The sequence below is a fragment of the Dendrobates tinctorius genome, unplaced genomic scaffold, assembly GCF_039654945.1.
Source record: "Dendrobates tinctorius isolate UK_male_01 unplaced genomic scaffold, ASM3965494v1 ptg000008l, whole genome shotgun sequence".
NCBI lineage: Eukaryota > Metazoa > Chordata > Amphibia > Anura > Dendrobatidae > Dendrobates > Dendrobates tinctorius.
Window position 1 is genome coordinate 14,688,299 of NW_027361676.1, and position 22,321 is coordinate 14,710,619.

Here is a 22,321-nt window from a genome sequence, read left to right on the forward strand (position 1 = left end):
GGTGTGTAGTGGATGTGAGGTGTATACGGCGGATGGTGTGTAGTGGATGTGAGGTGTATACGGCGGATGGTGTGTAGTGGATGTGAGGTGTATACGGCGGATGGTGTGTAGTGGATGTGAGGTGTATACGGCGGATGGTGTGTAGTGGATGTGAGGTGTATATGGTGGATGATGTGAGGTGTATATATGGTGGATGGTGTGTAGTGGATGTGAGGTGTATACGGCGGATGGTGTGTAGTGGATGTGAGGTGTATACGGCGGATGGTGTGTAGTGGATGTGAGGTGTATACGGTGGATGGTGTGTAGTGGATGTGAGGTGGGATGGCTAATAATAAATGGAGGTGTTGTTACATAAGATAAGCTGTAGGGGGCGATGTATGTCCGTGTGACAATTGCTTATACTTCCTAATCGTCTCGGGCTTTTCTCTCTTTTTGTATCACCGGCTCTGACTATGAATTCGTCGGCTCTCGGTCACGTGGTACAGGTCATGTGATCGTGATGTCATCAGTGCCCGTGTTTTCGGTGTTCTCGGTTGTTCCCTGGTGTGACGTCGTGTAGTGCCCACCCAGCAGTGTGGTCCCCCGGCCGCCGCCCCTCCGTCAGTGTTCTCGGCAGTGACTCCCCGGCTAATAAGTGATAGGAGTGACTGCTGGCAGCATGGTGAGTGTGTGAGGTAGTTTCCCGCCTACAACTTCTGTCATTTCCACAAATTGCCAGAGCAGAGCGGTCACCCACAGCGACTAGTACATCCAACTACATTGTAGGGAGCAGCAAGCAATTCCTACCTGTGTGCCCTGGTATCAGTGTCCGGCCCCCATGGATTGATGTCCTGTGTCAGTGTTGGGGCTGTTTCACACTTCCATTTGCAGGCGTCAGTCACAATCCGCCATTTGGGGAAAAAAACGGATCTGACGGATTTAAATAAATAATAATCTTTATTTTTATATAGAGCTAACATATTCCGCAGCGCTTTACAGTTTGCACACATTATCATCCCTGTCCCCAATGGGGCTCACAATCTAAATTCCCTATCATTATGTCTTTGGAATGTTCGGTGAATTGGAACGCGCGGGGTTAAAATTTTGCCTCACAACATAGCTTAGGACGCTCTCGGGGTCCAGACGTGCGACTGTGCCAAATTTTGTGGCTGTAGCTGCGACGGTGCAGATGCCTATCCCGGACATACACACATACATTGAGCTTTATATATTAGATTTACAGTATATAGCGCCATTAATTCCATGGTGCTGTACATGAGAAGGGGGTTACATACAAAATTATAGATATCGTTAACAGTAAACAAATTTACAATGACAGACGGGTGCAGAGGGGAGAGGACCCTGTCCTTGCGGACTTGCATTCTATGGGATAGTGGGGAAGAGACAAGGTCGGGGGTGCAGCAGCTCTGGTAGGGATGAGGCAACAGCTCAGGCGGTGGTGAGGCGGCAGAATGGTTATTGCAGGCTGTAAGCTTTCCAGAAAAGATGGGTTTTCAGGTTCTGTTTGAAGGATCCGAGGGTGGTGGATAATCGGACGTGTTGAGGCATGGAATTCCAGAGGATAGGGGATATTCGGGAGAAATCTTGGAGGCGGTTGTGTGAGGAACAAATAAGTGTGGAGGAGAGTAGGAGGTCTTGGGAGGATTGAGGCTGTGTGCACACGCTGCGGATTTTGCTGCGGTTCCGCAGCGGTTTTGGCCGCTGCGGACCTGCAGCAGTTTTTGCTGCGGTGTACAGTAGCATGATTCCCTATGGGAATCAAAAACCGCAGTGCAGACGGTGCGGAATTTTCCGCGCGGATTATCTGCGGTTTTCAATCCGCAGAAAGAATTGACATGTCAATTCTTTCTGCGGATTCCCCTGCGGTTTGCCATCTCCTCCATTGAGGAGATGAAAAACCGCAGAGCAATCCGCAGGTAAAACCGCAGGTCTTTTGACCTGCGGATTTTACAAAATCTGCGCGGATGAATCCGCACCTAATCCGCAGCGTGTGCACACAGCCTGAAGATTACGTGAGGGAAGATATTGGGAGATTAGTTCAGAGATATAGGGAGGGGAAAGGTTGTGGATGGCTTTGTAGGTCAGTATTAGTAGTTTGAACTGGATTCGTTGGTGAATTGGGAGCCAGTGGAGGGATTTGCAGAGATGAGAGACAGGGGAGTAGCGAGGAGAGAGGTGGATTAGTCGGGCAGCAGAGTTGAGGACAGACTGGAGTGGTGCAAGAGAGTTAGCAGGGAGACCACAGAGGAGAGGGTTGCAGTAGTCAAGGCGGGAGATGATGAGGGTATGTACAAGAGTTTTAGTAGATTGAGGGCTGAGGAAGGGACGGATTCTGGGAATATTTTTGAGTTGGAGGCAACAGGAGGTGGCAAGAGATTGGACATGTGGTTTGAAGGACAGGGCAAAGTCGAGAGTTACTCCGAGGCAGCGGATTTCAGTTGCGGGAGAGAGCTTGATGCCGTTTACCATAATAGATAGATCAGGTAGGGAAGATACGTGAGATGGAGGAAAGATAATGAGTTCAGTTTTGTCTACATTGAGTTTTAGGAAGCGAGAGGTGAAAAAGGAGGATATGGCTGATAGACACTCCGGGATTCTGGACAACAGAGAGGTGACATCTGGGCCAGAGAGGTAGATCTGAGTGTCGTCCGCATACAGGTGGTACTGGAAGCCATGGGACTTTGAGTTGTCCTAGGCCAAGAGGATAGATTGAAAAAAGTAGGGGCCCCAGGACAGAGCCTTGGGGGACTCCAACAGAGAGGGGGTCGGATGAGGAGGAAGTGTGGGAGTGGGAAATGCTAGATTTGCGGCCAGAAAGGTATGAGGAAATCCAGGACAGGGCAAGGTCTTTGATGCCAAGGGAAGAAAGAATCTGTAGCAGTAGGCAGTGGTCAACTGTGTCAAAGGCAGAGGACAGGTCGAGAAGGAGGAGGATGGAGAACTGTCTGTTAGTTTTGGCTGTGAGTAAGTCATTAGTAATTTTGGTCAGGGCAGTTTCAGTAGAGTGGTGGGGGCGGAAGCCAGATTGCAAGATGTCAAGGAGGGAGTTAGATGAGAGGTGGGAGGAAAGTTGAGCATGGACAATCCTGTTCAAGGAGTTTGGAAGCAAAAGGGAGCCGTGATATGGGGCGATAGCTGGGCATAGCAGTTGGGTCAAGGTTTGATTTTTTTTGAGGATGGGTGTTATGGTGGCATGTTTGAAGGCAGAGGGGAAGGTACCAGAAGTTGGGGATAGGTTGAAGAGATAGGTTAGGGCTGGAATGATCATGTTGAGGTTGGGGAGCAGGTGGGAAGGGATGGGGTCAAGTGCACAGGTGGTGAGGCGTGATTTGGAAAGGAGATGAGTAAGCTCTCCTTCAGTGATGTTGGAGAGGAAGGTTTTAGGGAAGGGCAGGGGTCTGGTATGTGGAGTGGTTGACGGATTATGACTGACGCCTAAAAACGGAAATGTGAAACAGGCCTTAGCCATAATTCCCTGATGCCCATGTATCAGTGCCACACTCCGTGACCCATGTATTGATGTCCTGTATCAGTGTTAGCCATGATGCCCAGGTATCAATCCAGGCTGATGGGTCAGTGCTGTAACCCCATCATTATGTATCAGTGCCGCTCCCAGACGCCCAGGTATCAGTGCCGCTTCCCGCTGCCCAAGTATCAGTGCCACACTCCGGCACCCATGTAATGATGCCCTGTATCAGTGTAAGCCCTGATGCCCATGTATCAATCCAGTGCTGATGGGTCAGTGATGTAACTCCATCATTATGTATCAGTGCCACTCGCGGACGTCCAAGTATCAGTGCCGCTTCCCGCTGCCCATGTATCGGTTGGATGCCCATAGATCAGTGCCACACTCCAGGACCCATGTATTGATGCATTGTATCAGTGTTAGCCATAATGCCCTGGTGCCCATGTATCAATGCTGTGCCTGGACGCCCAGATATCAGTGCCACACTCCGGCACCCATGTATTGATGCCCTGTATCAGTGTTAGCCATAATACCCTGGTGCCCATGTATCAATGCTGCTCCCTTGCGCCAAAGGATCAGTGCTGTAACCCCAGCATGCATGTATCAGTGCCGCTCCTGGACGCCCATATATCAGTGATGTACCCCAACGCCCATGTACAGTGGGGTAAATAAGTATTTGTTACACTGCCGATTTTGCACATTTTCCCACCTACAAAGAATGGAGAGGTCTGTAATTTTTATCATAGGTACACTTCACCTGTGAGAGACAAAATCTAAAAATAAAAAATAGAAAATCACATTGTATGATTTTACATAATTAACTTGCATTTTATAGCATGAAATAAGTATTTAATACAATAGAGAAACAGAAATTAATATTTGGTCCAGAAACCTTTGTTTGCAATCATAGAGGTCAGATGTTTCCTGTAGTTCTTGACTAAGTTTACACACACTGCAGCAGGGATTTTGGCCCCCTCCTCCATACAGATCTTCTCCAGATATTTCAGGTTTCGGAGCTGTTTCTGGGCCATATTGAGTTTCAGCTCCCTCCCAAGATTTTCTATTGGGTTCAGATCTGGAGACTGGCTAGGCTACTCCGGACCCATGAAATGCTTCTTGCGGAGTCACTCCATAGTTACCCTGACTGTGTTTTTTGAATCATTGTCATTCAAGAAGACCAAGCCACGATCCATCTTCAATGGTCTTACTGAGGGAAGGAGGTTATTGGCCAAAATCTCGTGATACATGACCCTATCCATCCTCCCTTCAGTACGGTGCAGTCCTCCTGTCCTTTTTGCAGAAAAGCACCACCAAAGTATTGTTTTCCCCCCCATGCTTCATGGTGGGGACAGTGTTCTTGGTGTTGGACTTATCCTTCTTCCTCCAAACTTGTCGCGTGAAGTTAGTTAATGCCAAAAAGTTCTGTTTTGATCTCATCTGACCAAATGACCTTCTCTCTTGCCTCCTCTGGATCATCCAGATGGTCATTAGTGAACGTCAGACAGGCCTGGCCATGTGCTGGCATGAGCATGGGTACCTTGCGTGCACTGCAGGATTTGAATCCATGTCAGCGGGATGTGTTTCTAATGGTAATATTTAAGTCTGTGGTCACAGCGCTCTTCAGGTCATTGACCAGGTCCTCCTGTGTAGTTCTGGGCTCATTTCTGACCTTTCCCAGAATCATCCTTACACCACAGGGCAAGATCCTGCATGCAGCCTTAGACCAAGGAAGCTTGAGTCATCTTGTGTTTCTTCCATTTTCTAATAATTGTGCCAACGGTTTTTGCCTTCTCACCTAGTTGCTTGCCTATTGTCCGTCCTATAGCCCATCCCAGCCTTCTGCAGGTCTATAGTTCTGTCCCTAGTATCCTTAGACAGCTCTTTTGTCTTGGCCATGGTAGAGAGGTTGGAGTGTGATTGAGTGTGAGGACAGGTGTCTTTTATACAGGTAACAAGTTCAAACATTTGCAATTAATACAGATAATAGGAGGAGGGCTTCTTAAAGAAAAACTAACAGGTCTGTGATAGCCAGAATTCTTGCTGGTTGGTAGGTGATCAAATACTTATCTCATGCAATAAAATGCTATTTAATATTTACAAATCATACAATGTGATTTTTCTGGTTTTTATTTTTAGATCCTTTCTCTCACAGTTGGTGTGCCTGCAATAATAATTACAGACCCCCCCATTCTTTGTAAGTGGGAAAACTTCAGTGTATCAAATACTTATTTTCCCCACTATATCAGTGCTGCTCCTTGGGGCCCATGTATCAGTGCTGTTCCCCGGCGCCCCATATCAGTGCTGTAACCCCTGCACCCATGTATCAGTGCCGCTCACCAGCACCCCAATAGCAGTGCTGTAATCAAAACGCCAATTTATCAGTGCCACTCCCTGGTGCTCAGGTATCAGTTCTGTAAGCCCGACGCTCATGTATCAGTGCTGCTCCCCAGCCCCCAATATCAGTGCTGTAACCCTGATGTCCTGGTGTCAATGCTGTAGCGCTGGTGCCCATGTATCAGTGCCACACTCAGGCGCCCATTAAATGATGCCCCTGTATCAGTGTTGGCTATAATGCTCCCAGAACTGTGCCAGTGATGTTATCTTCCCTGGCATATGATCTGTGGCAGGGCAGATGGCTGCACAGCCCTAATCACCAGCAGCTTCCTCTCCTGAGCCTTTGATGTGCCTTGTATAATAGTCTGTAGTGACGGATTTGCTAATAAATATGGTATTTTGTTTTCTTTCAGTCTAAGAAAAGAGGACTTAGTGTTGAAGAGAAAAGGACTAAGATGATGGAAATATTTTTTGAATCTGTAAGTTTTGTTGTGGTTGTGTGTGAGAAATTCAGCTGTGCTGTATAAGGCTTTGAGTTTTCTGAGCAGAAATTTTTCAAGTCCTCCAAAAATAAAGTCCAGTTTCCTAACAGTTTCTGCTCCAAAAACTCAGAAAAAAGATGCCTGTCTGCACATACCCCAGAGAGGTCTTTTGCAGAGTTATTAACCTATTTACTAGCAAGGGTATTTTGCACGTTAACTCCCGGGGCAATTTTTACAATTCTGACCACTGTCCCTTTATGAGGTAATAACTCAGGAACGCTTCAACGGATGAAGGCGATTCTGAGTTTGTTTTCTCGTGACATAGTTTTCTTCACTTTAGTGTTAAAATTTCTGCGCTATAACTTGCATTTATTTATGAAAAAAACGGAAAATTTTGAAAATTTTGCAATTTTCAAACTTTGAGTTTTTATGCCCTTAAACCAGAGAGTTATGTGACACAAAATAGTTAATAAATAACATTTCCCACATGTTTACTTTACATCAGCACAATTGTGGAGACAAATTTTTTTTATTAGGAAGTTATAAGGGTTAAAAGTTTTCTCATTTTTACAACACCATTTTATTTTTAGGGACCACATCACATTTGAAGTCACTTTGAGGGGTCTATATGATAGAAAATACACAAAAGTGACACCATTCTAAAAACTACACCCCTCAAGGTGCTCAAAACCACATTCAAGAAGTTTATTAACCCTTCAGGTGATTCACAGGAATTTTTTGAATGCTTAAAAAAATGAACATTTAACTTTTTTTCACAAAAAAAATTAATTCAGATTCAATTTTTTTATTTTACCAAGGGTAACAGGAGAAATTGGACTGCAAAAGTTATTGTGCAATTTGTCCTGAGTACGCGGATACCTGATATGTGGGGGGGAAACCACTGTTTGGGCGCATGTCAGAGCTCGGAAGGGAAGGAGCACCGTTTGACTTTTTCACTGCAAAATTGGCTGGACTTCAGATCGGATGCCATGTCAAGTTTGGAGAGCTCCTGATGTGCCTAAACAGTGGAAACCCCCCCACAAGTGACCCCATTTTGGAAACTAGACCCCCCAAGGAACTTATCTAGATATGTGGTGAGCACTTTGAACCCCCAAGGGCTTCACAGAAGTTTATAACGTACAGCTGTACAATTAAAAAAATCATATTTTATTCGGACTCCCATGACAGCACCACGAGAGAGGGGATCTGCCCTTTAGGAACAGGAAACCTACAGATACAAAAAGGGCGGCACCTCTCCCACGCATCAGTTGGTTTCCTGTTCCTGAAGGGACGGGATCCTACAGAAGACCAGGATCCCAGGCCGGCCGGCCGATACAGGTAGCGGGGGGGTCTCCTACCTCGGCCTGGTGCGGATCCCTGGAAGACGCCACGGTGGCCCAGGATGGGTAGCACGGCGGTGGCGTAGTCAGCAGGGAGCGGCGTCCGGAGGATGTCCGACTCCAGAATAAAGGCCGCCGCCGGTGAGTATGTTTCCCCCCGGGGGCCCCCGGATCCGGCGGCGCTGGTGCGGTGGCTGGCGCGCTGCGGGGGACGCTGCGACCGGGGAGCGCGGTATCCCGAAGCTCCCGGGCGTCCCGCGTGACTTCTGGTCGGGCGGGGTCGCGGTGACGTCAGGGGCGGCCGGAGGAGGTGCTTCCGGGTCGGCGGCGCCACTGCGCATGCGCGAAAAAAACAAGATGGCGGCGCCCATCGCAAGCGCCGATGAGCGTCGGCTCTCCGGCCCGGTGCGGCGCCAGCTGGGGAAGGGAGCCCTATTAGGGGGGGAGGGGCGCGGCACGCATACTGCTGTCCGGAGGAGGGGTATATAGGCAGGACCCGGGCAGGGTGCCTTGCCTTGGCCACATTATTGCGAGCAGTAATGGAGAGCGAGCAGGAGCAGCAGCGGCAGCGTCGTCAGCAGCAGCAGCAACGACGGCAGCAGCGACAAACATCTCTGCCGCCCCTGGATGACCTTCGGCAGGTCAAGCAGAAAAAGAAAGAGTCACGTGACAGTGAACGTGCGGGACGAAATGACCAGTCCAGCCATAAAAGCTCCTCTAAGCAGACAGGAGCATCGTCTGAGAAGAATCCCCCTCATCCTCCGGTACTTGATTGTGGCGCTGGTAAGTGATCTTCGTGAAAGTTCACTCAGTGACTGGGCCCCCCTTCTGTGCTTTATTCTAGGGGAAGAAGGCTTCAGGTAAAACTAAACACAGGGAATGCGCACTCTGTGCATGCCCATTACCGGACTCATGCCCCAAAAGATTGTGCCCCCCCTGTATTCAGCAGACAGTGGCGGAAGAGTCGCCCGCGGTAGCAGCGAGTTTGAGAGACATTGTTAGGGCAGAAATGAAGGAAACCCTAAAGTCACTGTCCCAGCCGGAAACTATAAAGGGCGGGGTCCCGGTGGAGTCCGATTCCTCGGCAGAATGGAGGAGAAGTAGAGACTCCCAGGCTTCATCTCCCTCGTCCTCCTCAGAAGAAGAGGACTCTGGGCGGTTTTGTCTGCCTCTTGACCGGGTAGACAAGCTGGTCAAAGCAGTCAGAGGGACAATGGAAGTGGAGGAGCCTAAGCCCCAATTATCCATGCAGGATGTCATGTTCAGGGGGCTGGAGCAGAGGAAGCATAGAGTCTTCCCGTTAAATCAGAAGATCCAGGATCTAATCCACAGAGAGTGGAAAAAAACGGATAAAAGAGGGTCGCTACCACCAGCCCTCAAACGCAGATATCCCTTCGACGATCCGGCAGTAAATACTTGGGACAAGGCCCCCAAATTAGATGCGGCCATTGCAAAGGCATCGAAAAGATCCTCGCTGCCTTTTGAGGACATGGGATCCCTTAAAGATCCCCTAGACAGGAAGGCAGACACCTTCCTTAAGAATACTTGGGAGATGGCAGCCGGTTCCTTAAGACCAGCAGTGGCGTCAACATGCACAGCCAGGTCCATGATGGTCTGGTTGGACCAGTTGGAGTCACAATTAAAACAGGGTACGTCAAGACAAACAATTCTTGGGGCCCTACCAACAATCCAAGAGGGAGCAGCCTTCCTAGCAGATGCCTCGGCGGATGCAGTAAGAATGGCAGCCAGAGCAGCAGGTCTCTCTAATGCGGCTCGTAGAGCCCTGGGCGAAGCTTTGTACTATTCCGTGTGAGGGGGAATATTTGTTCGGCGCAGTCCTGGACGAACTGCTTGAGAAGGCTGGGGACGACAAGAAAAAATTCCCAAATCTCTGGCCTACATCCTACCGACGCCCATTTGGTAGAAGGAGATTCCGTCTGGGGAGAAGGCCCAATTCTTCGCCTACTAGAGACCGTCCCAGATGGGAAGATAGAAGGAGAAGAGGTACGGGCTACATGTTTAGACGCTCGTCTAGAGATCAAAAGAGACAGAATCAATGACTAGCAATTCCCGTGGGAGGTAGACTATCATCCTTCCTTCCGGCATGGTCACAGATTACAAATAGTGACTGGGTGCGCAATGTAATATCCACCGGGCTTAGATTGGAGTTTACCCAGGTCCCGTGGGATACCTTTAAATCCACTCCTTTAAGATCTTCACCCCTTGAACAAGCAGCTTTAGAAGCGGAGGTCTTGAGCCTATGCCAGAAAAACGTCTTGATAGAGGTTCCGGAAGCTGAGAGAGGAAAAGGGTTCTACTCTCCCTTATTCCTGATCCAAAAACCTGATAAGACATTTAGAACGATCATTAACTTACGTTTCCTTAATAAGTTTTTGGTGAACCGTACTTTTAAGATGGAGTCCATCAATACGACAATAAAAATATTGTTTAAAGGGTGTTTTATGGCAGTCATAGATTTGAAAGATGCGTACTATCATGTACCTATCCATGCAGAATTCCATACTAGAGCCCTTCAGAAGGATGTCCTATTTAATAGCAGGGCCTTAAGACACTCCTTACAAGGTCAACTGTTGCTAAGCCCCTCGACTGTCACATCGCTTAGATGGTGGCTCGATGATGAGAACCTAGCCTCAGGGGTGCCCTGGATAACGCAGATAACCCGTGTTATAACCACAGACGCTAGTCCCTTCGGTTGGGGGGCCCATATGGGGGACATAGTGGTACAGGGACAGTGGGATTCGGATACGGAGATCTCATCCAACCAAAGAGAGCTATTGGCGATAGAGCAGGCAGTCAAAAAACTCATTATGTACCTACAGGGCCATCACGTGAGGATACTCTCGGACAACCAGGTAGCGGTAGCATATATCAACCACCAAGGTGGAACCCGCTCCGACGCCCTGATGCGGACAACAGAACGTCTCCTTCAAATAGCAGAGGGAAGTTTTCTATCTTTGACGGCGCTCCACATCAGAGGGAAAGACAACGTAAAGGCAGACTTTCTAAGCCGCAAGGCTCTAAAGCAAGGAGAATGGGCTTTGAACAGGGATATTTACCACCAGATTGTCCGCAGATGGGGTCGGCCAGAGGTAGACCTCCTTGCCACCAGAAAAAACAGAAAAGAAAAATCGTTCTGCTCTCTGAATCCCAGGGAAAATCCACTAGCAGTGGACGCCCTCCTGATAAGATGGAACTTTTCTCTGGCATACGCCTTCCCGCCATTAAATCTTCTACCTCTGGTAGTAAGGAAGATCAGGGAAGATCGGGCAAGAGTCATATTAATTGCCCCCTTTTGGCCCAGGAGGACCTGGTTTGCATGGTTGAGGACCATGTCTGTATGCGATCCCTGGGTGCTGCCGAACCTTCCGGATCTCCTCTACCAGGGGCCAGTCAGCCACGCACAAGTAGCGAGACTCCATTTGACGGCGTGGTCTTTGAAAGGTCACTGTTAGAGGATAGAGTGTTCTCCAAGAAGTTAATTGATACCCTCCTAAAAAGCAGGAAATTGACTACCACTAACATTTATGCTAGGACCTGGAAGCGATTCCTGTCCACCCTTCAGTTTGACGCCAGAGACGGAATTCCCACGAAACATATTCTGGAATTTCTCCAGAAGGGTCTCGAATTGGGTCTCTCCACAAGTACATTAAAAGTACAAGTTTCAGCCTTAGGGGCCTTGTTTGCATGTGATATTGCCAATAACTATTGGGTAGCAAGGTTCATCAAAGCAGCGGCTAGATCGAGACCCATACACAAAGACAGATGTGTACCTTGGGACTTAAATTTAGTCCTTACGGCCTTGACAGAAAAACCATTTGAACCTCTGGATTCGGCCTCATTAAAGATTATATCTCTTAAGGCAGCTTTTCTAGTGGCGATAACATCCGCACGTAGAGTGAGCGACATACAGGCACTTTCCAGATTGCCCCCTTACACAGAGTTCTTACAGGATAGAGTAATCCTAAGGCCAGATCCAGCATACCTTCCCAAGGTAGCATCACAATTTCACAGGACACAAGAGATAGTTCTGCCTTCCTTCCTCCCTAATCCGACCAACCCTAAGGAGCAAAAACTTCAGGCATTAGATATTAGGAGATGCTTACTTAAATATTTAGCAGCCACGGATCCTTGGAAGAAGGAGAATGCATTATTCCTATCCTTCCAAGGTCCCAGGAAAGGTTGTAGGGTATCAAAACGCACATTAGCGAGGTGGATTAGGGAGGCTATCTCTCTTGCCTACACAGCAGGTGGAGGTCCGGCTCCGCAGAACCTGAGGGCGCATTCCACTCGTGCCATGGCATCATCTTGGGCAGAAAGATCTGGAGTGTCAATTGATCAGATATGTAAGGCGGCCACCTGGTCATCTCCTTCCACCTTTTTTAACCACTATCGATTAGATATGGGTGCCTCTTCAGATCTCACCTTCGGGCTAAGGGTGCTGCAGGCTGTAGTCCCGCCCTAAATTAGTTTACATCTCTGTAATTCTCTCGTGGTGCTGTCATGGGAGTCCGAATAAAGTATTAAGTTACGTACCGGTAACGGTATTTTTCGGAAGCCCATGACAGCACCCTTAGTTCCCTCCCTTGTTCACATATAGGGGTGCACTCCTTTAGAAGATTGTCCACAATTTACGGTATGTGGGAGATGGTGTAAAAAAATATATATATATTTCTGCTATATAGGGTAGATAGGTTGTATATATTATATGTAGTGTACTAACCATGGTAGCCTCTCAAGCTCTGTAAACCAACTGATGCGTGGGAGAGGTGCCGCCCTTTTTGTATCTGTAGGTTTCCTGTTCCTAAAGGGCAGATCCCCTCTCTCGTGGTGCTGTCATGGGCTTCCGAAAAATACCGTTACCGGTACGTAACTTAATACTTTTTCCACAAAAATGATCTTTTCACCCCCAATTGTTATTTTTCCAAGAGTAACAGGACCCCAAAAGTTATTGTGCAATTTGTCCTGAGTACGCTGATACCCCATATGTGGGGGTAAACCACTATTTGGGCGCATGGCAGAGCTCGGAAGGGAAGCAGAGCCATTTGACGTTTTTGGCTGGAATTGAGATCGGACGCCATGTCGCATTTGGAAAGCTCCTGATGTGGAAACCCCCCCAATTCTAACTCCATCCCTAACCCCAACACACCCCTAGCCCTAATGGGAAAATGGAAATAAATACATTTTTTTTTTTTTCTTATTATTTTTCCCTAACTAAAGGGGTGAAAACGGGGGGGCTTGATTTACTATTTATGGCGGGTTTTTATTTTTGGCAGCTGTCGCACGCTAAAAGACGCTTTTTATTGTAAAAATAGTTTTTGCATCACCACATTTTGAGAGCTATAATTTTTCCATATTTTGACCCACCAAGTCATGTGAAGTCTTATTTTTTGCGGGACGAGTTGACGTTTTTAATGGTACCATTTTTGGGCACGTGACACTTTTTGATCGCTTTTTATTCCGATTTTTGGGACGCAGAATGAACAAAAACCAGCGTTTCATGAATTTCTTTTGGGGGGGTACGTTTACACCATTCCGCGTGCTGTAAAATTGATAAAGCGGTTTTATTCTTCGGGTCAGTACGGTTACAGCGATACCTCATTTATGTCTTTTTTTATGTTTTGGCGCTTTTATGCAATGAAAACAATTTTATATAAAAAATTGTTTTTGCATCGCTTTATTCTGCGAGCTATAACTTTTTTATTTTTTCGCTGATGACGCTGTGTGGCGACTCGTTTTTTGCGGGACAAGATGACGTTTTCAGCGGTACCATGGTTATTTATATCCGTCTTTTGATTGCGCGTTATTGCACTTTTTGTTCGGCGATATGATGATAAAGCTTTATTTTTTGCTTCGTTTTTTATTTTTTAAGGGGTTCAATAAAGGGGTTAACTTGTGGGACTGTTTTATAGAGCGGGTCGTTACGCGGCGATACCAAATATGTGTACTTTTATTGTTTTGTTTTTTTTTATTTTCAAAAAATGAATTTATTGGGGAATATTTATTTTTTTTAATTAGCGATTTTTTTTTTTTTTTTTTTTTAACTTTATTACAATGTCCCAGGGGGGACATAACTGTCATGTGACAGATCGCTGATCTGTCACATCACAGATCGCTGTGACAGATCAGCGATCTGTCACAGGCAGTGCTGCAGGCTTCCTCATGCTGGCGCTTTGCAGGCATGAGGAAGCCGCTGAGCCCTGCAGGCCCCCGAAGGTCCCCGCCGCCATTTTGGATTCGGGGACCTTCAGGGAAGGAGACCCCCGCAGCAGCGCTGCACATCGTGCTACTGTGGGGGTCTCAGGTAAGCACGGAGGGAGCCCCCTCCTGATGCTTCCCTAAACCCCAGTTACACTGCGATCATGTTTGATCGCAGTGTGCCGGGGTTAACGTGACCGCCCCTGACACATAGTGCCGGGTGTCAGCTGTGATAATCAGCTGACACCCGACGTGATCAGCTGCGCTCTCCCCGTGAGCGTTTTTGCACTTTGCTTTCTATGGTTAAAAAAAAACACTGAAAGAATGGACATACTGCAGATTTAAAAAAAAAAAAACAAAAAACATTTCACCTTTCCATTTCAGTCAGGAAATAAAATTCAAGTAAAGTAGCGCTATAGCATGCAAACATTAAATATATGAAATTTGAATTGCATTACTGCACTAGAAAATGAGAAAAATTGAGAATACTTAGCTCATAAAGTGGCCAATTCATGTGTACCCAGCAGCCGCAATAAGGCGATTCTCTCTGCTGTGACCTATCTTGTGAGGACTCCTCTCGTATATTTCATGTTTGCACGCTATACTGCTACAGAGCTCTACCTTATTTGTTATATATGGAGATGGCTACTCATAGTAATCACCGTACTCACCTGTTATCTGTTTAGGAAGTGACGGTCAGTCTTTTGATATTTGTATACATCGGAAACTAAAAACAAGCGTGTGCATGAGATTTCTGAAATCTAGCTTTTGCTGATGCTATAAAAAGCAACTCTTAATGTGCATAAAAAAACACTTTGCAAAGACGCAGTGTTATAGCATTACAGTGCTGGTGATCATTGCTCTAGGCCTCATGTGCTTAATTTTATATTAGGGCACCTAGACACTTCTGTGTCTCTCTGTAATTCCTCCTAATCATGGTTGTATACTCCCCAGCCGCGCTGTAATACTGGCCAGCGCTGAGCATGATATGGCGGCATGCTATGCACGGAGCCTTGTTGTGCAGATGTGCTATATGTGTGTTGGTACACTAGACTAGACAAAAATGTGCAATTTACTCCTATGTTTGTCCATTATGTTTTTTTTCTGCTAGAAGGATGTATTCCAACTGAAGGACCTGGAAAAAATTGCCCCAAAGCAGAAGGGAATTAGTAAGTAAATGGACATTGTTCTACTGTTTTTATGTCACTTGTGGGTGTACTCTTTGCCTATGAAGTGTGAGAGTTTGAAGGCTGGTTTTCTGAATCTCCCATTTTTAAATACTGATTATAAAAAATAAGTTTCAGATTATATTACATGTGATTGTTTATTCCAACTAGAATTATTAAAACCAAGATTCAAAAGATTCAAGTGGTCAGTGGGAAGATGTAGGGTACTGGTATAGATGAAGACTAAGGTCAAAATGGGCATATAACCGTTTCAGAATTTGGATTACACGCTGGCTATGTTCACACAAGAATATAAAAAATTGTCAGTTTCATCTGCAAAACACGGGTGATATTTTTTCACACTTGTCATCCCTGTGCAATCCATATGCAATCCACTTTTTAACAGCGTCCGATTATTTATTGATTTGCGCACCTATTGACTTGAGTGGACGTATCTCATCCTGCACACACAGAAGAAACTTGTGCATGCGCAATTTTTTTTTCACACACAGATTTACAGATTTCGTCAAACAAATTGCTTGTTTGCAGTGCATTTTCTTCACACACCGTAAAAGGACCGAAAGTCGCTTGTGTGCGCTTAATAGAGCAGTAGACTACACATACTGCTGACTACTATGCCTTCTGACTCCCTTACATATACTGGTGCTTCTCACAAAATTAGAATATCATCAAAAAGTTAATTTATTTCAGTTCTTCAATACAAAAAGTGAAACTCGTATATTATATAGAGTCATTACAAACAGAGTGATCTACTTCCAAGTGTTTATTTCTGTTAATGTTGATGATTGTGGCTTACAGCCAATGATACCCCAAAAGTCATTATCTCAGTAAATTAGAATACTTTATAACACCAGCTTGAAAAATTATTTTAAAATACGAAATGTTGGCCTACTAAAATTTATGCTCAGTAAATGCACTCAGTACTTGGTCGGGGCTCTTTTTGCATCAATTACTGCATCAATGTGGCGTGACATGGAGGCGATCAGCTTTTGGCACTACTGAGGTGTTATGGACGCCCAGGATGCTTTGATAGCAGCCTTCAGCTCGTCTGCATTGTTGGGTCTAGTGTCTCTCATCTTCCTCTTTACAATACCCCATTGATTCTCTTTAAGGTTAAGGTCAGGAGAGTTTGCTGGCCAATCAAGCACTGTGATACTGTTGTTTTTATACCAGGTATTGGTACTTTTGGCAGTGTGGACAGGTGCCAAGTCCTGCCGGAGAATGAAATTTCCATCTCCAAAAAGCTTGTCAGCAGAGGGAAGCATGAAGTGCTCTAATATTTTCTGGTAGACGGCTACACTGACTTTGGTCTTGATAAAACGCAGTGGACCTACGCCAGCAGATGACATGGCTCCCAAAACCATCACTGATTGTGGGAACTTCACACTAGACCTCAAGCACCTTAGATTTTGTGCCTCTCCACTCTTCCTCCCGACTCTGGGACCTTGATTTTCAAATGTAATATAAAATTTACTTTCATCTGAAAACAACTCCTTAGACCACTGAGCAACAGTCCAGTTTCTTTAGCAATGACCTTTTGTGGGTTACCCTCCTTTTGGAGTGTGTCAATGACTGCCTTCTGGACATCTGTCAACTCGGCAGTCTTCCCCATGATTGTGGAACCTACTTAAACAGATTAAGGGACTTTTCTAACCGCTTAGGAAGCCTTTGCAGGTGTTTTTTGTTAATTATTCTAATTTACTGAGATAATGACTTTTGGGTTTTCACTGGCTGTAAGCCATAATCATCAGCATTAACAGAAATAAACACTTGAAATAGATCGCTCTGTTTGTAATGACTCTATAATATGAGTTTCACTTTTTGTGTTGAAGAACTGAAATAAATCAACTTTTTGATGATATTCTAATTTTCTGAGAAGCACCTGTGTGTGTGTGTATTTTAAAAGGATTATGCTGCCATTCACCCATGCTTTACAGTACATGTCCAACCTCATTAGGTTTTACAGCCTATTTAACAATGTATGCAGTTTGTGTTGTGATTTTGGGGAACAGAGCCACTTACAACACAATATAAGATTCCAAGTGAAATTTCTGCACCAAAGCCGCATGCGAATCTGCATATGACTACTTTAGGTTGGTAGGAAAGATATCACTGTACTTTTTGATGCTGTTTTTAATCCAAAGGCCAGAGTGTGTTTAAAAAGAATAGAAATTAGAGGAAGGATGAACATTTTTGCTTCTTGCTGGATCCACTTCTGACTGTAGCTCCAAAACTGTATCAAACACTGCAGTGGTGTTTTTCCCCAAAAATATGTGGGGCATATTTATTAAGACTGATAGTTCATGTGCCAAGCCAGTAATAAGGAACAATGGGGTAAATTGTGCCAAATTTATTGGAAAGGTTTATGCATTTTATGCATCTTGCACACTTTTAGATTGTCCGAAGGTCACAAAATTAATTCTCCACCTCCTATGTACGGGCATAGATGGTACTCTTCCTCCCACTCTCCCAGCTTTTGCCCAGTGTTGTGTAAAAAAGTGAGTTTTTGTGCATTTTGTGACTTTTGGGATCTTATGGGCGACAAACTGGCATAAACTGCTCCATTAAAATGCATGAACCCAACCTATTTTTCGTGTGTAATAGAATTTATTCAATGCATAAAATGCACTATGATATGTCGTAGGTGGGATAATAAAGCCATGCGGAGATATCAGTCAGTGGGCTGCATTAGCATTACTTCCTGTATACATGTCCCTGGCTAATAGATTTATGATTGGTGACAGCTTCCATGTCCGTGAAGGATGTCCTGCAAAGCCTGGTGGATGATGGAATGGTAGATTCGGAGCGCATTGGAACTTCCAATTATTTTTGGGCCTTTCCCAGCAAGGCTCTTCATGCGCGAAAGCGAAAACTGGAGATGTTGGAAAGCCAGGTAATTCTGACGTATGACATATTCTGCACAGATTGTGGACTTTTTTTGGGTTCTCCTTTATTGTACATTAAGGAAGCACTGTGTTGAGACACATTCACACTGCCTGCACCAACATATTTGTTTCCACATGTAATGTGTTTTGGTTTTTTTTAAATCATTTTTAATATTTAAGAAGCAATTTATTTTCTTAGGCCGGAGTCACACTAGCGATAAAATCGGACGAATGCAATGCGATAAAAAAATCGCATTGCATTCGTCCCAATGTTATTCAGTGGTGCTGCTCCCATCATGCGTTTTTTTATCGGATCCGTTCCTCGGACCGAGACAATCGCAGCATGCTGCGATTGTCACCGATTTTCGGATCGGATTCGCCAATGCAAGTCTATGGATGCGATTAAAAATCACATTGAAAACGCACCACACGTGTGACTTGCGATTAAATCGCAAGACTTCTCCAGGTCAACAGGAAAGAGCATCAGGCATTGACATTGGATGTCAATTTGATGCTTAGATGCGAATAAAATCGGTTCATCGCTGGAAAATGGGATGACAGACGGATCCCTGGACAAGAAATCTTTGTGCAATTTCGTACCGTTAAAATCGCACCGATTTTTTTTAATGGTTGGTGTGACTCCAGCCTTAAACTGTGAGCGACTTCAAATAATGTGTGTCGTACCAAGTGATTGTTGTACTGTATGACTGTGGTGCCGTTACACATTTGTGTTTACTTTGTAGTTTTGAGCTAAGTGTACACAAATGTATCTTCAGAAATCTTAAAGCGACCCTGTACAGCTTGTATCAGAAAGGTACTGTTCACTTTCCCTTTCCGACATGACATATTCTCAGGTTTCTGATTCTCCTTTTCTTTGTTGTACATTTTATTTGTAGACTTGTGATACATAGAGTTTGGAGTATACTACACTAGCAGCATATTCATTTGTGCAACAAGTTTTTAAAGACTGTTTTCATTCATGTGAAGTGTAGACTGAAATAACCAAAAAAAAATTGTCAAAAAGGATTATGCTGTCATTCTGAAATACTTTAGTTACAAAAAGCACACAAGTCATCAGAAAGTCTAATTGTTTGGTCAAACGTTGCATTTTTGTCACAGTATACACTGTATATTACACAGTGTTTATTCGGTCGTGCATGACAGCACCCCCTGAGAGAGGGGATTCGCCCTCCAGGAACAGGAAATCCTACAGATACATAAGGACGGCACCTCTCCCACGCATCAGTTGGTTTCCTGTTCCTGGAGGACAGGATTCCCTACAGATCATGCCATCATGGATGAAGGAATCCCCAGGCCGGCTGTCCGACTCAGGTAGCGGGGGGGTCTCCTACCTCGGGCAGTGCGGAGTCCCCTGGTAGCGCCACGGTGGCCCAGGTAGGGTTCCATGTCAGTGTGCGGGGCAGGTGGGAGCGGGGTCCGGCGGATGCCCGTCTCCTGGGCCGGCGCCGGCGGGTAAGTATGGATCCTCCCCCTGGACCCCGGTCCTTGGTCCTGCTGGTGCGGTCTGGGCGTGTGGCTGTGCCTCGGTGGCATGTGTGGAGCACTGTGCGGGGTCGGGCGCCGCCATGGCGCTGGTGGCCTGCGCGTCCCCTTAGACCGGAAGTGACGCGGTTGGCAGGGGGCAGGGCAAGTAGCGCCAGACCGGAATTCGGATGCTGGCCAGCTTTTTCATCCCGACAGAGCGGCGGGGGCTGCGCACGGGGGGAAGTACCCATGGACGTCGGAGGGAAAGGGGGGGGCGAGAATCAGCCCCTGGCCATGACACCTGTGAACCCGGTTTGCCAGGGGGAAGAAAAGGGCACAGAAGCACTGCAGAGCGGCTTCAGCTCAGGTGCAGGAATGAACGAGCCGGAGGCTCCCGTGGCCCAGTTGGACTGAGAGCAGGAATGTACCTCAGAGAGGTCCCAAACCAGCTCCCAGCAAAAGAAAAAACGAACTGGACAATCCGGCCATAGAAGTTCCTCCAGGCTGGAGGATCCAGCTGGCCCCCCCCCCCCCCCCTTGATCCGGTACCTACGCCTTCTGCTCAGAGTAAGAGCTTCGTGAATGTGCCCTGATGCAGTGTCCCCCTTATGTTTTCCTCCTATAGGGGAAGAAATGCGCTGGCAAGGCAAAAAACAGGGAATGCGCCCTTTGCAAATGCCCCTTGCCGGATGCCTACCCTAAAAGGCTGTGCCAGTCATGCAGACGGTAAAAAAAAAAAAAAAAAAAGGGGGGGGGCGTAGTCCCAAAAAATTACCAGGCATACTTCCTTACTCTGTCCCCCCTCCTGTGGGTGGCGGAAGAAACCCCTGACTTCGCTACAAGTCTAAGGGAAATTATCAGGATGGAGGTTAAAGCCCTAAAATCCGTACCCCAGGGGGAGTCATCTAGGAAGAGAAAGAGAGCAAGTTTCTCAGGGTCAGGCTCTCAGCTGACCCTAGAGGAAATGAAGACTCCTCAGAAGCCCTCCACGTCTGCGTCCTCTTCAGAGGAAGACGCCAGTCATTTCTGCCTAGGTCTGGAACAAGTGGACAAACTAGTCAAGGCAGTCAGGGCTACCATGGGGGTAATGGATACAAAACCAGAACGGTCAGCGCAGGACCTAATGTTCGGGGATTTAGACCCCAGGAAACGTAAGTCGTTCCCGTTAAACGACAAGGCCCAAAATTTGATTAATAGGGAATGGAGGAAACCAGAAAGGAAAGGCTCCCTACCACCAGCTTTTAAACGGCGATATCCCTTTGAGGACCCCGTGGTAAATAAATGGGACAGCCCCGAAATTGGATGCAGCAGTGGCTAAGGCGTCCAAAAAATCCGCTATCCCCTTTGATGACATGATCTCTTTAAAGGATCCGCTGGATAAAAAGGCGGACTCCTACTTGAAAGGCACATGGGAAATGTCAGCTGACGCCCTGAGACCGGCAGTAGCAGCTACCTGCACAGCCAGATCTATGATGGTCTGGCCTGACCAGCTGGAAATGCAGTTAGAGGACAGAGCCTGGAGGGAATCTATCTTGAAAACCCTACCTACCATCCAGGATGCGGCAGCCTTTTTAGCCGACGCTTCGGCAGATTCTGCAAGAATGGCGGCCAAGGCCGCAGGGCTATCAAATGCAGCCCGACGGGCTATATGGCTGAAATGCTGGCCCGGGGATATCCAGGCCAGATCCCGGCTTTGCTCCATCTCGTGTGAGGGGGAATATCTATTCGGACCCGTCCTAGATAAACTCCTGGAGAAGGCTGGCGACGATAAAAAGAAATTCCCTTCCCTGCCCACCCCTTCCTATAGACGTCCCTTTGCTAGGAAGAGATTTTCTCGGCCGGTGGGAGGTAGACTATCGGCCTTCTGCCAAGCCTGGTCGCGGATCTCAAGCAGTAACTGGATCCTGGGGTTGATAGCCTCAGGCCTAAAGCTAGAATTTGCCTGTGTCCCCCAGAACAGTTTTAGGGTCACCCCGCTCAGGTCTTCCCTGGCGGAACAGACTGTCCTAGAGACCGAAGTTGTTGACCTATGTCAGAAAGGAGTACTGATAAAGGTACCAGAGGCGGAGAAGGGCGAAAGCTTCTACTCCCCCCTGTTTTTGGTCCGTAAACCAGATAATTCTTACAGGACCATAATCAATTTGAAGGCACTCAACAGATACCTGGTCATTCGACCTTTCAAAATGGAAACGATCAGTTCCACAATAAAATTACTGTTTGAAATTTTTTTTATTGTGTGTTGGATTTAAAAGATGCTTATTACCATATACCCATCTATGCATCTCATCAGTGTTTCCTTAGAGTGGCAGTTCATTTACAGGGGTCGTTACAGCATTTTCAATATGTCGCACTTCCCTTTGGTATAGCAGTCGCCCCCCGGGTGTTCACTAAAGTTATAGCAGAGGTTATGGCCCATCTGCGGGAAGCAAACATCCTAGTAATCCCTTACCTGGATGACTTCCTTATTGTAGGCAAAACAGCTGTCCATTGTCTGGATCAATTGCAAAAAGCGAAATCAGCTCTGGAGCGGTTAGGGTGACTATTAAACATTAAGAAGTCCTGCCTACAGCCCATGAAGGTCCAGCAGTTCTTGGGCTTAACCCTAGACTCGCAGAATCAGGAGTGTCGTCTTCCACCCGAAAAATTAGTTTGCCTACGTCAGCAGGTCTTGAACGCCTCCAATAGCCCTACCATGTCTCTCAGGAAAGCAATGTCCCTCCTGGGTTCTCTCTCATCCTGCATTCCCGCGGTCCGATGGGCCCAGTTCCATACAAGGGTTCTACAGGGCGAGGTTTTACGCCATCAAAAGATCCTGGGCGGTTATCTAGAAGGCCAGTTGACTCTGTCCCAACATACCTTGAGATCCCCTGAGTGGTGGCTAGACGAGAATAATCTAGCCAGAGGGGTGCCCTGGGAATATAATGTA

At 46.5% G+C, this 22,321-nt stretch overlaps 1 protein-coding gene across 3 annotated transcripts in view; it reads left to right on the plus strand.

Annotated features, from left to right (window-relative positions):
* Positions 1–417: 417 nt before the first annotated feature.
* The window catches only part of MND1 (meiotic nuclear divisions 1), a 205,729-nt gene continuing 183,825 nt past the window's right edge, over positions 418–22,321 (plus strand). Inside the window, exons 1-4 of one of the 3 annotated variants that reach the window (XM_073576387.1) lie at positions 418–661; positions 6,214–6,279; positions 14,953–15,007; positions 17,770–17,918. In XM_073576387.1, the coding sequence (XP_073432488.1) occupies positions 659–661; positions 6,214–6,279; positions 14,953–15,007; positions 17,770–17,918 (273 nt within the window). In that variant the 5' untranslated portion in view covers positions 418–658. Of the gene's footprint in view, positions 662–6,213; positions 6,280–14,949; positions 15,008–17,769; positions 17,919–22,321 lie in introns of all 3 variants that reach the window. The other 2 variants (XM_073576386.1, XM_073576388.1) reach the window with 2 other exon arrangements.